The sequence below is a fragment of the Excalfactoria chinensis genome, unplaced genomic scaffold (assembly GCF_039878825.1).
Source record: "Excalfactoria chinensis isolate bCotChi1 unplaced genomic scaffold, bCotChi1.hap2 Scaffold_85, whole genome shotgun sequence".
NCBI classification, from domain to species: domain Eukaryota; kingdom Metazoa; phylum Chordata; class Aves; order Galliformes; family Phasianidae; genus Excalfactoria; species Excalfactoria chinensis.
In genome coordinates, this window is record NW_027315717.1 from 820,842 (window position 1) to 834,262 (window position 13,421).

Sequence of the window (13,421 nt, forward strand, 5' to 3'; positions counted from 1 at the left end):
TGCCATTGGCCTTTTTGGCTACAAGTGCACAGGCTGCCTCATGGCCAACCTGTCATTAACCAGGACGCCCAGGTCCCTCTCAGCAGAGCTCCTCTCCAGCAGGTCTTCCTGCAGCCTGTACTGGTGCATGCAGTTATTTCTTCCTAGGTGCAAGACTCTACACTTGCTTTTGTTAAACCTCATCTGGTTTCTTACTGCCCAGCTCTCCAGCCTGTCCAGGTCTTGCTGAATGGCAGCACAGCCTTCATGTGTGTCAGCCAATCGTCCCAAATTCGTGTCATCCTCAAACTTGCTGAGGGTGGTCACTATTCCCTCGTGAAGGTCGTTGACGAAGATGTTGAACAAGACCGGACCCAGCACAGACCCCTAAGGGACGCCGCTAGTTAAAGGCCTCCAGCCAGACACCGCACCACCAACGACAACCCTCTGCTCTCTGCCAGTCAGCCAGTTCTCAACTCACCTCACAGTTCACTCATCTATCCCACACTTCTTCAGCTTTGTTCAAAGGATGTCCTGGGAGACAATATCCAATGTCTTGCTGAAATCAAGGTAGACAACGTCCACCGCTCTCCCCCCATCTACCCAGCCAGTGAAAGTGTCACAGATGGCTACCAAGTTGATTGAGCATGACCTCCCCTTTGTGAACCAATGCTGACTACTCCTGATAACCTCCTTTTCTCCCAGTTGTCTGGAGATGGCATCCAGTACCAGCTGTTCCATCACCTTTCCAGGGACAGAGGTGAGGCTGCCTGGCCTGCAATTACCCAGATCTTTCTTCTTTCTCTTTTTGAAGACCAGAGTGACATTGTCTGTCGTCCAGTCTTCAGGCACCTCCCCCATTCCCCAAGACCTCTCAAAGATGATAGCGAGTGGTTCAGCAATCACTTCTGCCAGCTCCCTCAGCACCCATGGATGCACCCCATCAGGTCCCACGGATTAATGAACATTAAGTTCATTAGTGTGGCCTAGTTGCTCACGGTCTACCTCTTTCCTGACTGAAGGGAAGTCTTCCATTCCCCAGAACCGCTCACTAAGCACCAGGGTCTGGGATTCCTGAGGGAGAGATTTTTCACTGAAGACAGAAGCAAAGATGGACTTCAGTATCATCACAAGGTAGGGGACTGAACAGTGGGGGGTGCCCTACAACATCACATCCCGAATCCTCGGTAACGCCTACAACATCTCCCCCTCCCCATGCTCAATATAGCTTTGCCCCTGTTCAGGCGCTGCCGAAATAGCTGCTTCAGGCTTGGAATGTCCCACATGAAAAGCCCTATTGGAGATGATACAGGAGAAGCTCAAAATCCCTTCTGATTGGCAAAGTGTGGCCAGGGCAGTCCCATCGCCCACCCAAAAGGTGCTTTTGAAAGTAAATGGGAGTCATTAGGACTGGACTTAGCATCCAGCCTTTCTAGTAACTAGAACTGTGTGTCTCTTGCCTAGTGGTATTGCTTTGAAACTTGAGGTGTTATAGATAATCTTAGTAATGGTTTGACATATTGTGTGATATTCTGTGTTACCAATGCAGTCTCAAGAATTAGAATTTTAGGCATTATCCAGGTTGTTGTGTGCTTCTTCTATTTTAGTAAAAGATCAAATGCATATTAAACAGAATTTGATGTGATCAGCGCTAGAATCTATGGGAATAGCTCTTTTAGTATATTAGTAATGCTCGGTTATGATGTTGTTAGTCTATTAATTAACTTCTACTAATTTGCAAAACAAAACCTGGAAAGGAATCCCAGGCAAAGAGATGACCCTGTCTCACAGAATGAATACCTCTCTTTTACCCTACTAATCAAAAGTTTTAAGATATGACCATGCATCATTTGAGGCCAAGGTGCACGCTAAGACAGCTAAATTTGATAGTTTAATTTGTTTTCCAAGCAGGTGTTCCACTTGGGCTCTGTATCACGCACTGGCCAAGAGGATATGGTGTACAACTGGAAGAAATCCTACAAGCCCTGAAAGCAGGAGAGAATCTGTGATGGGTGAGAGAGGAAAGGTGCACTTTGAAGCAGAGGACGCCCTGCTGGCACTGCCTGTCGCATCCACCACCAACCCGGTTTGCTGTTTCTCAAGGGTCAATAAGTAATAATGCCCCTAGTGACACTCTAGCACATCTGTCCTCTGATATTGGTTCTATTTGACATGCTAATTCATAAAGCTGCACGATCATTAATCATTATTATAATCATTATTAGCCCAAATACATGGTTATTAGCATCCTAAAAGCATTTGTTGCACAAATTTTAGTGGTCATTAAAAATCAATATAACAGAGTAGATGAATGTTGAAAAATTTTCCTAACTAGATACAGATTAACACAATGGGACCCTCATGGATTTATTTCCAGGTTGAAGAAACTTAGGTTGCAGAGTAAACATGTTTGTTCTTTTAAGTGGGCTTAACAGTAATGTTGTTATGCTGTGTTTGACTTGTTGCTTTTTTCACTTTTAGACTACTGTCAGTCAAGGCCTTGATTGAGTTAAAATGGTTATGTTATTAGTATAAGTAGTGTTGTTATTCTATAGGCAGTAGCTTGCTAATTAGTAAAAATAAATAAATAAATAAATAAATTAGGTGGAATTGTTGTAATACAAGAATAATTTTACAGAGCAGCAGCCATGGATCAAGATAAGCACTTCACAGAGCAGCAGCTGTGGAGCAGGATAAACAGCATGAGAACCAAGGACGCCTCTAGGATAAGAATGAATGGCTTGCAGCTTTGAAGGGGGGTTTTAGGGTTGTTATTGCAGTAGCTTTCCTTCAATTAGTCTGTGTGATTTTTTGAAGCCCTCGTTTGTCTGGTATAAAAGTATGGCTTTTTGGGCAATAAATGGACACAGCAATAATTAACCATATTGGTGTATGGCTGCTTTTCAGTGCCCACTGACTTTTTATCTTCATGTTCGCCAACAGGTTGGCAAGTTGACAGACCTAGGTTGGTCTCTCCTACAGGACTGGGATAAAGTTGATATCCTGTGAAATGGTAACCTGGGTTCTCCTTGCTGTAATCATGGGGCTTATAGGTTGTATGTCCACTATTATTATCTGCTGTAAGTGTTCATAACTGTCTATCTAATCATTACAGGTCAAGCTGACTGGGAAACACCTTAAAGTTTGCAACTGGTCTAGAAGGGTATGAGCCTTATTAAGATTACAGCTAAAAGATGTTGTCAGCATTGTGTATTATGAATAAACCATGGTTATTGATCTAAATGTCAGAGTACCTGCGGTGTGAGTGAGACACAGCATGGCTCAGGGGTGAGTGTGGAGCCTCGATCCACAGTTCCTCCCTCTTGAGAGGGAAATGGCCGAAGACGGATGAAGTGAAAGACTCTGGTTGTCTGTCTACACATATGTACTTTCTGCTTATATGTAAGAAGACGTGAGTTTGTACTCTAGAGTTTAGGAAGAGGGTCCTGAGGAGAGGTGTATGTTCCAACCGTCAAATGAGTGTCAACCCATTTATGTAGTACTATGTACTGCTTGCGAGGAAGTGTGTGAGGGATGTGGTTCAATCACTGCTGCTTCTGTGGCAAAGTGTTTATAAGTTTATGGTTAAGAGAAAGTTGTATGGTAATAAGGGTGTTTATGGGAACTGAAGAACTGTATTGTTTCACAAACTGTTTTGATGATATAAGAACTTGTAATTGTTAGTGGCATATGGAAGTGTACTTGAGGGTATGTGGAAGTGTAAATGAAGGTACAAATAGTGGAATAGTGTACAGAGGATAAAAGGTTTAATAGAAAGTGAGTTTGTCTGCACTGACATGAGAGCAACCCTCCTCACCATTCCGCCTGCAAGCTGAGCAGAGCAGACTCTGTCCCCATGTATCAGGTACTGTTATTCTACTCACCAAATGGATGAGCTCACAGCAGAAGAGGCAGATCTTCCTCTCTGCTCCATCTGTGGCATACTCCAGAGTTCTAGGCATTGCAAAGCTATGGCACATCTATGTTCTTGCACTGATGACACCTTATTTTGCTCTGGGCTCTAATTTCAGTGGCATCTAAAAAAGCCTGGGGTCATGCCAGCTTACAAGAAGCAGGCAAATGTTGTCTCATTGAAAGGAAGAGCAAGAAAGATGACAGGGGCAATTATGGACCTGACAGTCTCACAACAGTGCTTGGTAAGATGATGGAGAAAGTGATGATGGGAGTGATGGAAAAACACCTGAAGAACAATTCTGTCATTGGTCACAGCCAACACAGCTTCCAGAGGGGAAGGTCCTGTTTAACTATGGGACTTTTTATGACAAGGTTAGCAAATTGGTTGATCAAGGGAAGCCAGCTGATATTATACTTGAGGATTTCAGTAGAGCTTTTGATACTATTTCTCACAACACCCTTCTGAGCAGAATGTCCTTCATACAGCTAGGCACAAACATAACGTGGTAGGTGAACAGTTGGTCAGTATGTCAGGCCCAAAGGACTGTAGTCACTGGGTTCCATCAGGCTGGTAGATGGTCACTATCAGGGTTCCCCAGGGCTCCATTTTAGGGCCACTTCTCTTTCATGTTTTTGTGGATGACTTGCATGCAGGACTAGAAGATGTTCTGAGCAAGTTTGCTGATGAGACCAGATGAGGAGATGCTGTTGCCTCCAATGAGTGGGAAGAGATGTGGACAAGTCAGAGAAGTGGGTACCAGTTGGTCCTAAGCACCAAGTGCATAAAGTATAACTAGAACAAGTGCCTGATTGTGCACCTGGGTAGGGGCAATCCTGGACATACACACTGACTGGATATGGGACACTAGAGAGGGGTCTGACTGAAAAGGATTGGGGGTCCTGGTCAGCATCAAATTGAACATGAGTCTGCAGTGTGCCCAGGCACCCAGGAAGCTCAGCGGTCCATTGGAGTGCATCAAGCAAGGTATTACCAGGTCAGTGAGGGAAAGGATTGTCCCTGTCTGCTCTGCACTGCTGCAGCCTCACCTGGAGCACTGGGTGCACTTCTGGGCACTGAAGAGCATAAAAGACATCAAATTATGGGAGAGTGTGCATAGGATGTCACCAGAACTGAGAAATGTGAAGTTTAGAGTTTCATTAGGATTGACTGCTTGTTCAGACTGGGCCCTTCTCACATCCCACATCCTGTGATGAGACACAGGGCACACATGGGACATGCACTTCACAGCATCCTTGCACCCCATGCAGAGCCTGGGATCTTCTGTCCCCATGTCTTTCTTTTAACATCATACAGACTTCCATCCACTGCCCCAGGAAGGATCCTTAGTCAGCATGAGGTTCTCCCTGCCAAGGGCCTGGGAATCAGGGCTTGGCCTTTCTGCTTCATAAGACAAAGCAGGGGTTTCTCAGCATCAGAACCACCATGCCAGTGCCTTTGCCTGCCTGTAGACATGGCTTCCAATTATCTGCTCTAACAAGTCCCTGGGGAAGCTTGCTTGTTAGTGTCCCTCAGTGGGCCCATTAATACTCCAAGAATCTTCACTGCTACTTTTGCCTTTGTCTTGTTGAGCACTTTGTGCAGTCTTCTCTCTGCACTGGAGGTTGACGGACTTGTCATCAAGTATCGCCTGGGGCCCATTATCACCTGAAGAGCCTCCTGAGCCTTGTGCCTTCCTGTCATCATCTTAAGGTATTCAGAACCTGTACAGCAAAATAGAGAGCAATATGGAGTGAGCTTAAAGTGGCCAAAGCCGGCAGTTTTTTATTGTTTATTTATTTATATTTGAGTTTAAACAAGTCATTAAAGCAGCACTGTGCAACTGGTATCAATCCAGAATGTTCCCAATGAGTTCTATTCTGTTACTATGTGGGCAAATGTCCTCCTCAACCTCCCCACCCTATTTCTACTCACATTGGCCCCATGGGACTTGCATCACTTTTTTTCACATCAATCTTCTCCTCTGCATTCACCCGCTCAGTGTTAAAATTCATATGCACCAGCTCCAACTAGCTTTCCACAGAGAACCAGAAACACATGGTCCATGAAAGAATTCCTTTTGTTTTTGGCCAACAAAAGCAGGAAAAGTGTTGCAAGTGAATGAACAGTAAAACACAGTGGTCAACTGCATGCCATGTCCATTCCGCTTCTGTTGAGGTTTGTCTTTCACTGGGAAAATTTGTACAAGAAATGAGTTAGACACAGTCATGATGCTGTTGACTTTCAGGAGCTGTTGGCCATCAGGACCCAGGGATATCTCAGGGGAGACGTGTGGGAAGGATGAAAATGTCATCCTATTCTGTTGTGCTGGGCTTCTGGGACTCAGGGAGATCATAAAAGTGGGCAGTGCTGCAGAGAGACAGCTGTGCCCAGGAGCAGCTCTTGTGCACAGCACAGCCTGCAGGTGACAGAAAGAGAGGAGAGAAAGTGAGAGAGCTTGCAGTATGTGAACGGTCTGAACGGGATGTGAGCTCAGTGCAGGAGCACTGCTCACAGATCACGACATGGTAAGTCTCACTGCAGACCGTGAGCAGCTTTTCATAGAGGGTTAACTAAAAGCGGGACTAAATGCAGGTAGTTCTGAAGCAGAACTGGCTTCAGGCACCGCATGTTTCTTTTCAGGGGAAAAAGACTTCTGTTTTAGCTGAGGGTTTCCATTCTGCAGTATGAAAGCACAGCCCTGAGGGCTGTGTGTCCCAGCACGGCTGCAGTCTGTGCAGACGGGGCTGCAGGCGGGTGCCAAGGGCTGTCCTGCAGAGCAGGGTCCTGCTGTTCAGGGGGAGATGTGTGAGTGGAAGGAGTCCCCAGGCAGGGCTTCTGCTGCCACAGCTGCTGCCTGTGGCAGGGAAATCACAGCTCCACTGCACAACTGAATGTTTGTAAGGGTGCTTTGCAAGAGGAGAGCCAAGGCAGGGATTTTCTATTTCCTAGTCAAAGGGAAGGAAAGAGGATTGGAGGGAGAAATCTAAAAGGGGCTTTCAAACATAAACACAGCTCTGAGGCTCCCACATTCTTCTACAGTCAAATGCTTGTTTCGTGAACTGTCACATAAATATCCAGGAGGCTGATATATGATTAGGAAAAGAGAAGGAATTAAGAGCTCCATAATCATCCGCTTATTAAGTGATGGTGAAGATCATGAAAATAAATTCAAGTTCTGGAGTTAAATGAACATTTTCCATTTTTCTGTCATTTATAGTGTAGCGAGAGGAGTGTCTCTGAGAATGGTGTGGACTTGTCATCATCTTCTGCACTCTGAACAGGACTCCAAGCCCAGGAACAGCAGATGCCCAACAGCAGCTCCATCAGCGAGTTCCTCCTGCTGCCGTTGGCAGACACGCGGCAGCTGCAGCGCCTGCACTTCTGGCTCTTGCTGGGCATCTACCTGGCTGCCCTCCTGGGCAACGGCCTCATCAGCACAGCCATAGCCTGCGACCGCCGCCTGCACACCCCCATGTACTTCTTCCTGCTCAACCTGGCCCTCCTCGACCTGGGCTGCATCTCCACCACTCTCCCCAAAGCCATGGCTAACGCCCTCTGGGACACCAGGGCCATCTCCTATGCAGGATGTGCTGCACAGATCTTTTTCTTTTACTTCTTCATCTCAGCAGAGTATTCCCTTCTCACCATCATGTCCTATGACCGCTACATTGCCATCTGCAAGCCCCTGCACTACGGGACCTTGATGGACAGCAGAGCTTGTGCCACCATGGCAGCAGCTGCCTGGGGCGCTGGGCTTCTCTATTCCCTGCTGCACACTGCCAGTACGTTTTCACTGCCTCTCTGCCAAGGCAATGTTGTCAACCAGTTTTTCTGTGAAATCCCCCAGATCCTCAAACTCTCCTGCTCAGACTCAAATCTCAGGGAAGTTGTTCTTATCATCTTTAGTGGCAGTTTAAGCTTTGGGTGCTTTGTTTTCATAGTTGTGTCCTATGTGCAGATCTTCCTTGCCGTGCTGAGGATGCCCTCTGAGCAGGGACGGCACAAAGCCTTCTCCACGTGCCTCCCTCACCTGACCGTGGTCTCCCTGTTTCTCAGTACTGGCTTTTTTGCTTATCTGAAGCCCCCCTCCATCTCCTCCCCACTCCTGGATCTGACAGTGTCTCTTCTGTACTCTGTGTTTCCTCCAACACTAAACCCTATTATCTATGGCATGAGGAACAGGGATGTCAAGCATGCTCTCAGCAGGGTGTTGCAATACACACTTCTCCACCTTCTGTAAAGTGCACATCTTCCTCACATGATTCCCTTTGATGTTTCTTTATGTTTTAGGCTATTTTCTATTTTTGATTCTTTGTGATACAGTAATCTGCAAAAAAACCTGCAATTTATTTCACTAATTCTTTCCAATCTGCTCTCCATTTTCTCAATCCAAGGGTTCATGTAAATATGAAACCAGATTCTCTAATTGGTTAAAAGGTACCTAAATAGCATTGAAAATAGATGTTTTCTTAGCTGTTCTCTCTTCCTACCTTGTCTGAGTCTGGGGCAACTACAGCCACGGTCAGCAGCACAACGTGCTCTTTTCATTCCTGCTCTCTTTACACTGCCACAGTGCTCTCAAGTCCTCGCATTTGAGCAGGCCTGAAGATCATGTGTGTTTAACAACAGCCCCGTTGTCTCTTCAGCAGCTCTCTGGAACAGAAGTCAGTAGCCAGCAATATGATCGGCTGTGTCAGGGCTGGTCTCCTTGGTGGCACTTTAGTGGAGTTATCTAGATCTATCTACGTCTATGACAAAAGCGACAGTAGGGCCGTGGGTCCCCTTGCCCCCAAACAAATTGGAATGGCAAAAGGAACGGGGTACGGAGATGGGAGGTGGGCTCAAGGAAACAAACAGATCAATGGCAGTGACCTAAAGAGGAAAACTTGTTTTACTAACTATGATATGTGGAGTACCAATAGGAAAAATTACAAAACCATGATATTCCAACCCTTATTCTACATCACTACATCATGCTTAGAAAACATATCTATATAGAAATAAACAATAATTAAAATGCATTACACACACAGGTCTGTATACATATATGTACACGGAATTACTGACTACACTCCCCAAAACATCAAATTCCCTTGTGGTACACATTGAACATCCCCATCCTTCTGCATCACCCACCAGGTGCACCCAGGTCCCTGGGCAAAAACAGTTCCATGGAGAGGTTTGCCATTTCCAGAGGCTGGAAGGACCCAAACAGCTTTTCCCAACATGTTCTTTACATGTATAACAGGGACCTTATCTCCTTCTATAGTGTGTAGGGGGCTGGATTGGCTAGGACCATCATGATTGACAGATCCTCTAGTATCGACTAAGCAAGTGGCTTCTGAACAATGCTTCTACCAGTGCTTCAATGTTCCACCACCCATTGCTTTCAACATAGTTTTCAACAACCCATTCTTTCGTTCAATTTTACCAGAAACTGGTTCATGTTAGGGGATATGTGTGCCCCGTTGGCACAGTGGTAGAAGTGCCGCTTGCAACACCGGAGTCCCAGGTTCGAATCCCGCTGTGGAGCAAGTGGTAGAAATGTTGCTCTGCTACACAGAAGGCTCGAATCCCGGGAGTTGGACTCGATGATCTCTAAGGTCCCTTCCAACTCACACGATACTGCGATACTGTGATACTGTGATATGATAAATCTACTCACTGCTATGATCTTTGGCCCAAGTACTTATAAATGAATTTTTGAAAGGGGTCCCTTTATCAGACTCAGTTCTTTCTGGGGTGCCATGTTGAAACAGGACTTGTTTCTCAAGACCTAATATGGTCTTTCCAGAGGTAGCAAGGGGTATTGTGTATGTTTCAAGCCAACCAGTGGTTGCCACCAACATGGTAAGCACATAAGACTTACAATTGAGAGATCGTGGAAAGTGATATCATCAACCTGCCATGCCTCCCCATATTTATACTTTTGCCATCACCCTTCCCCCCAGAGAGGTTTCATTTTCTTGGCTTATTTTTAATTTAATTATGGCACATGTTTCACAGTCATGAATAACCTGAGCAATAGCATCTATAATTAAGTCCACCCTCAGTCTCTAACTCACCTATATGTCGCGTCTCTTCCTTGATGGCCTGAGGTCTTATGGGCCCATCAAGCTAGGAGTAATTTACCCTTGTTCTTCCAGTCCAAGTCTATTTGAACCACCTCATTTCTGGCAGCTCGATCTACCTGATGGTTGTTTCGTTGTTCTTTGGTAGCCCGAATCTTGGGCATGTGTGCATCCACGTGACGCACCTTTACAACCATATCTTCTGTTTGAGCAGTAATGTCTTTCCACAGTTCTGCAGCCCAAATAGTTTTACCCTTCTGTTGCCAGTTATATTGTTCCCACTGCTGTAACCACCCCCATAAGGCAATGGCCACCATCCATGAGTCAGGATAAAGATAAAGCACTGGCCACCTCTCCCGTTCAGCAACAAGTAAGGCCAGCTGAACAGCCTTTACCTCTGCCAACTGATTTGATTCTCCTTTACCTTCAGTGACCTCTGCAACCTGTTGTGAGGGGCTCCACACAGCAGCTTTCCATCTGCAATGCTTCCCTACAATACGACATGATCCATCAGTGAACAGGGCATATTTCTTTTCATTTTCTGGTAGTTCGTTGCATGGTGGGGCCTCTTTGGCACGTGACACTTCTTCTGCTGGTGATGTTCTAAACTTTTTACCTTCAGGCCAGTCCATCCTCTAATTTTCTTTGAGATCAGTGCAAAGCAGGTGGATGACACTTGATAGCAGTTTCACATGTAAGGTTCTCCTCAGAAAACCCCCTGATACTGACGAGTCCAGACCACTCTCAGAGACACTCCTCCTGCTACACTATCAACGTTTGACTTTCCCTTTGGAAAATATTCATTTAACTCCAGAACTAAAATTTATATTCATGAGCTTCACCATTTGTTAAGGAGCAGAAGATTATGGAGCTCTTAATTTCTTCTCACTTCCTAATCATGTCCCAGCCTCCCCCTCTTCTCTACTCTGGTGAGGCCTCATCTGGAATACTGTGTCCAGTTCTGGGCTCCCCAGTACAAAAAAGACAGGGATCTCTTGGAAAGAATCCAGTGGAGGGACACAAAGATGGTGAAGGGCCTAGAGCATCTCCCTTATGAGGAGAGACTTAGGGAACTGGGTCTGTTTAGCCTTGAGAAAAGAAGGCTGAGAGGGGACTTGATCCAGGTTTATAAGTACCTGAGGTGTGGGAGCCATAGTGTCGAGGCTGGTCTGTTTTCAGTAGTGCGTGGGGACAGGACTAGGGGAAATGAGCTGAAACTTCAGCATAGGAAGTTCCGCACAAATGTGTGCAAGAACTTCTTTACAGTGAGGGTGACGGAGCACTGGAACAGGCTGCCCAGGGAGGTGGTGGAGTCTCCTTCTCTGGAAATATTCAAGACCCAACTGGACGCCTACCTGTGTGACGTGGTGTAGGGAGCCTGCTTTGGCAGGGGGGTTGGACTTGATGATCTCTAGAGGTCCCTTCCAACCCCTACAATTATGTGATTCTGTGATCTTGATGGGGGGATTGTGTGCACCCTCAGTAAGTTTACAGACGACACCAACTAGGGAGGGAGTATTGATCTGCCTGAGGGGGAAGGGCACTACAGAGGGACCATAGACTCAATCGATGGGCCAAGGTTAACGACATGAGTTTCAACAGGGCCAAGTGTCGGGTCCTGCATTTTGGTCACAACAACCCCAGGCAACCCTACAGGCTTGGGGAGGTGTGGCTGGAAAGCTGCCTGATGGAAAGGGACCTTGGTGTGCTGATGGACAGTCGGCTGAATATGAGCCAGCAGTGTGCCCAGCTGGCCAAGAGGGCCAATGGCATCCTGGCTTGGGTCAGGAATGGTGTGGTGAGCAGGACTAAGGAAGTCATCCTGCCCCTGTACTCGGCATTGGTGAGGCCTCACCTAGAGTACTGTGTCCAGTTTTGGGCACCTCAGTACAAAAATGACATAGAGGTAATGAAGCAGGTCCAGAGATGGGCAAAGAGGCTTGTGAAGGGCTTAGAAAATCAACCCTATGTGGTGAGGCTGAGGAAGCTGGGGCTGTTTAGTCTGGGGAAGAGGAGGCTGAGGGGAGACCTTATCGCTCTCTTCCAGTATCTGAAAGGTGCTTACAGTGAGAGTGGGGCAGGTCTCTTCTAACTAGTGACAAGTTACAGGATGAGGGGAAATGGCCACAAGTTGCACCAAGGTAAGTTTAGGTTGGACATTAAGAAACACTTCTTTACAGAAAGGATAGCTAAACACTAGAATAGCCTCCCAAGGGAGGTGGTAGTCTCTGGATGTGTTTAAGAGCCATTTGGATGTGGTGCTCAGAGATATGACTTAGCAGAGGGTTGTTAGAGTTAGGGTACTATGGTTAGGCTGTGGTTGGACTTGATGATCTTCAAGATCTCTTCCAAACTGGGTAATTCTATGATTCTATGAGAGTTGATATGATTAGTAATGACACCCTTTACTTTGTGCCCTCAGGGAGCCTGGCTATGGAGGAGAGAAGGGAGGACACTTTCATAGAATCACAGAATCACAAGATTGGAACGGACCTACAAGATCATCCAGTCCACTTTCCAGCAGTCCCAAAGCCTCCCTCTCACTTCTTCTTTCCCTGGAGCTCCAGAGCTAGTTGCTCTAGCTCCTGAGGATTTTGACTATCTGTGGGATGCTCAAACCAGCATGCTCCCACTGCTATGTGACCTTAATGTGTTTCAGGTTATGTCTCAGATTAAACAATTATTCAAGAATGTCCTTGAGAGATCTGCCCTAAGATGATTCCTGTGGTGATTCCAGCTCTGGCGGTGAGCTCTGCAGTTGCTCCAATTCCTGCAACAGCCCAACAGCTGCTCCAGCTCCTGCAGTTAACCCCTTGGCTGTCAAAACCCCTGCAAAAGGTCCTGGACGTGTAAACAGATATGCATATCTATTGGTATCTATGCATACGTTTGTAACTGCCTATATGGTATGTATGTGAAAATATACTATATGTATCATATATGTATACATGCATAGGTCATAATTATTATCCTTTTCTTTTTCTCTGTCTTAGTAAATAGCTTTAACCGAGAAAATTCTAAACCACTGCACTGCCCTGAGTCCCTTACAGATCTCCTTGGGACTCTTGAATCTGTCCAGGTCATGCAGTGAAGAGCACCAGAAAATCTCAAGGTCATCTCAGGGAGCAGCTCCTGAGGTATATTCCTTACACCAGCTTTGGAAGAGGCCTCCAGTTCTCTGGTCCTGCTCTGAAGAGGCCCTCTTGTTATGGCAGTGCCTGCAAGGAGACCAGCTCTGACACAGCCTTTCATATTGCCGGCTACTGACCGCAGCACAGCAGTGCTGCTGTAGAGACAATAGGACTGTTGTCAGACACACAAGACCTTCAGGCCTGCACAAAGGAGAGGACTCAAGTCCTCAGTGCATTGTGGCAGTGTAACGAGAGCAGGAATGGAATGATGTGCAATTTATGAAAGCTGGAATAGTGCTTATTGCAACACTCTGCTGAGAGCGT

General features: G+C 46.3%; 1 protein-coding gene across 1 annotated transcript; it reads left to right on the forward strand.

Annotated features, from left to right (window-relative positions):
- The first annotated feature begins 7,199 nt into the window (after positions 1 to 7,199).
- On the forward strand, positions 7,200 to 8,135 carry LOC140265445 (olfactory receptor 14J1-like). The gene has a single exon (XM_072361368.1). The coding sequence runs from the start codon at positions 7,200 to 7,202 to the stop codon at positions 8,133 to 8,135; it is 936 nt and encodes a 311-aa protein (XP_072217469.1).
- The last annotated feature ends 5,286 nt before the right edge of the window (positions 8,136 to 13,421 follow it).

Coding starts and splice junctions, on each gene's coding strand:
- LOC140265445 (XM_072361368.1), top strand. CDS start 7,200: ATGCCCAACAGCAGCTCCATCAGCGAGTTCCTCCTGCTGCCGTTGGCA.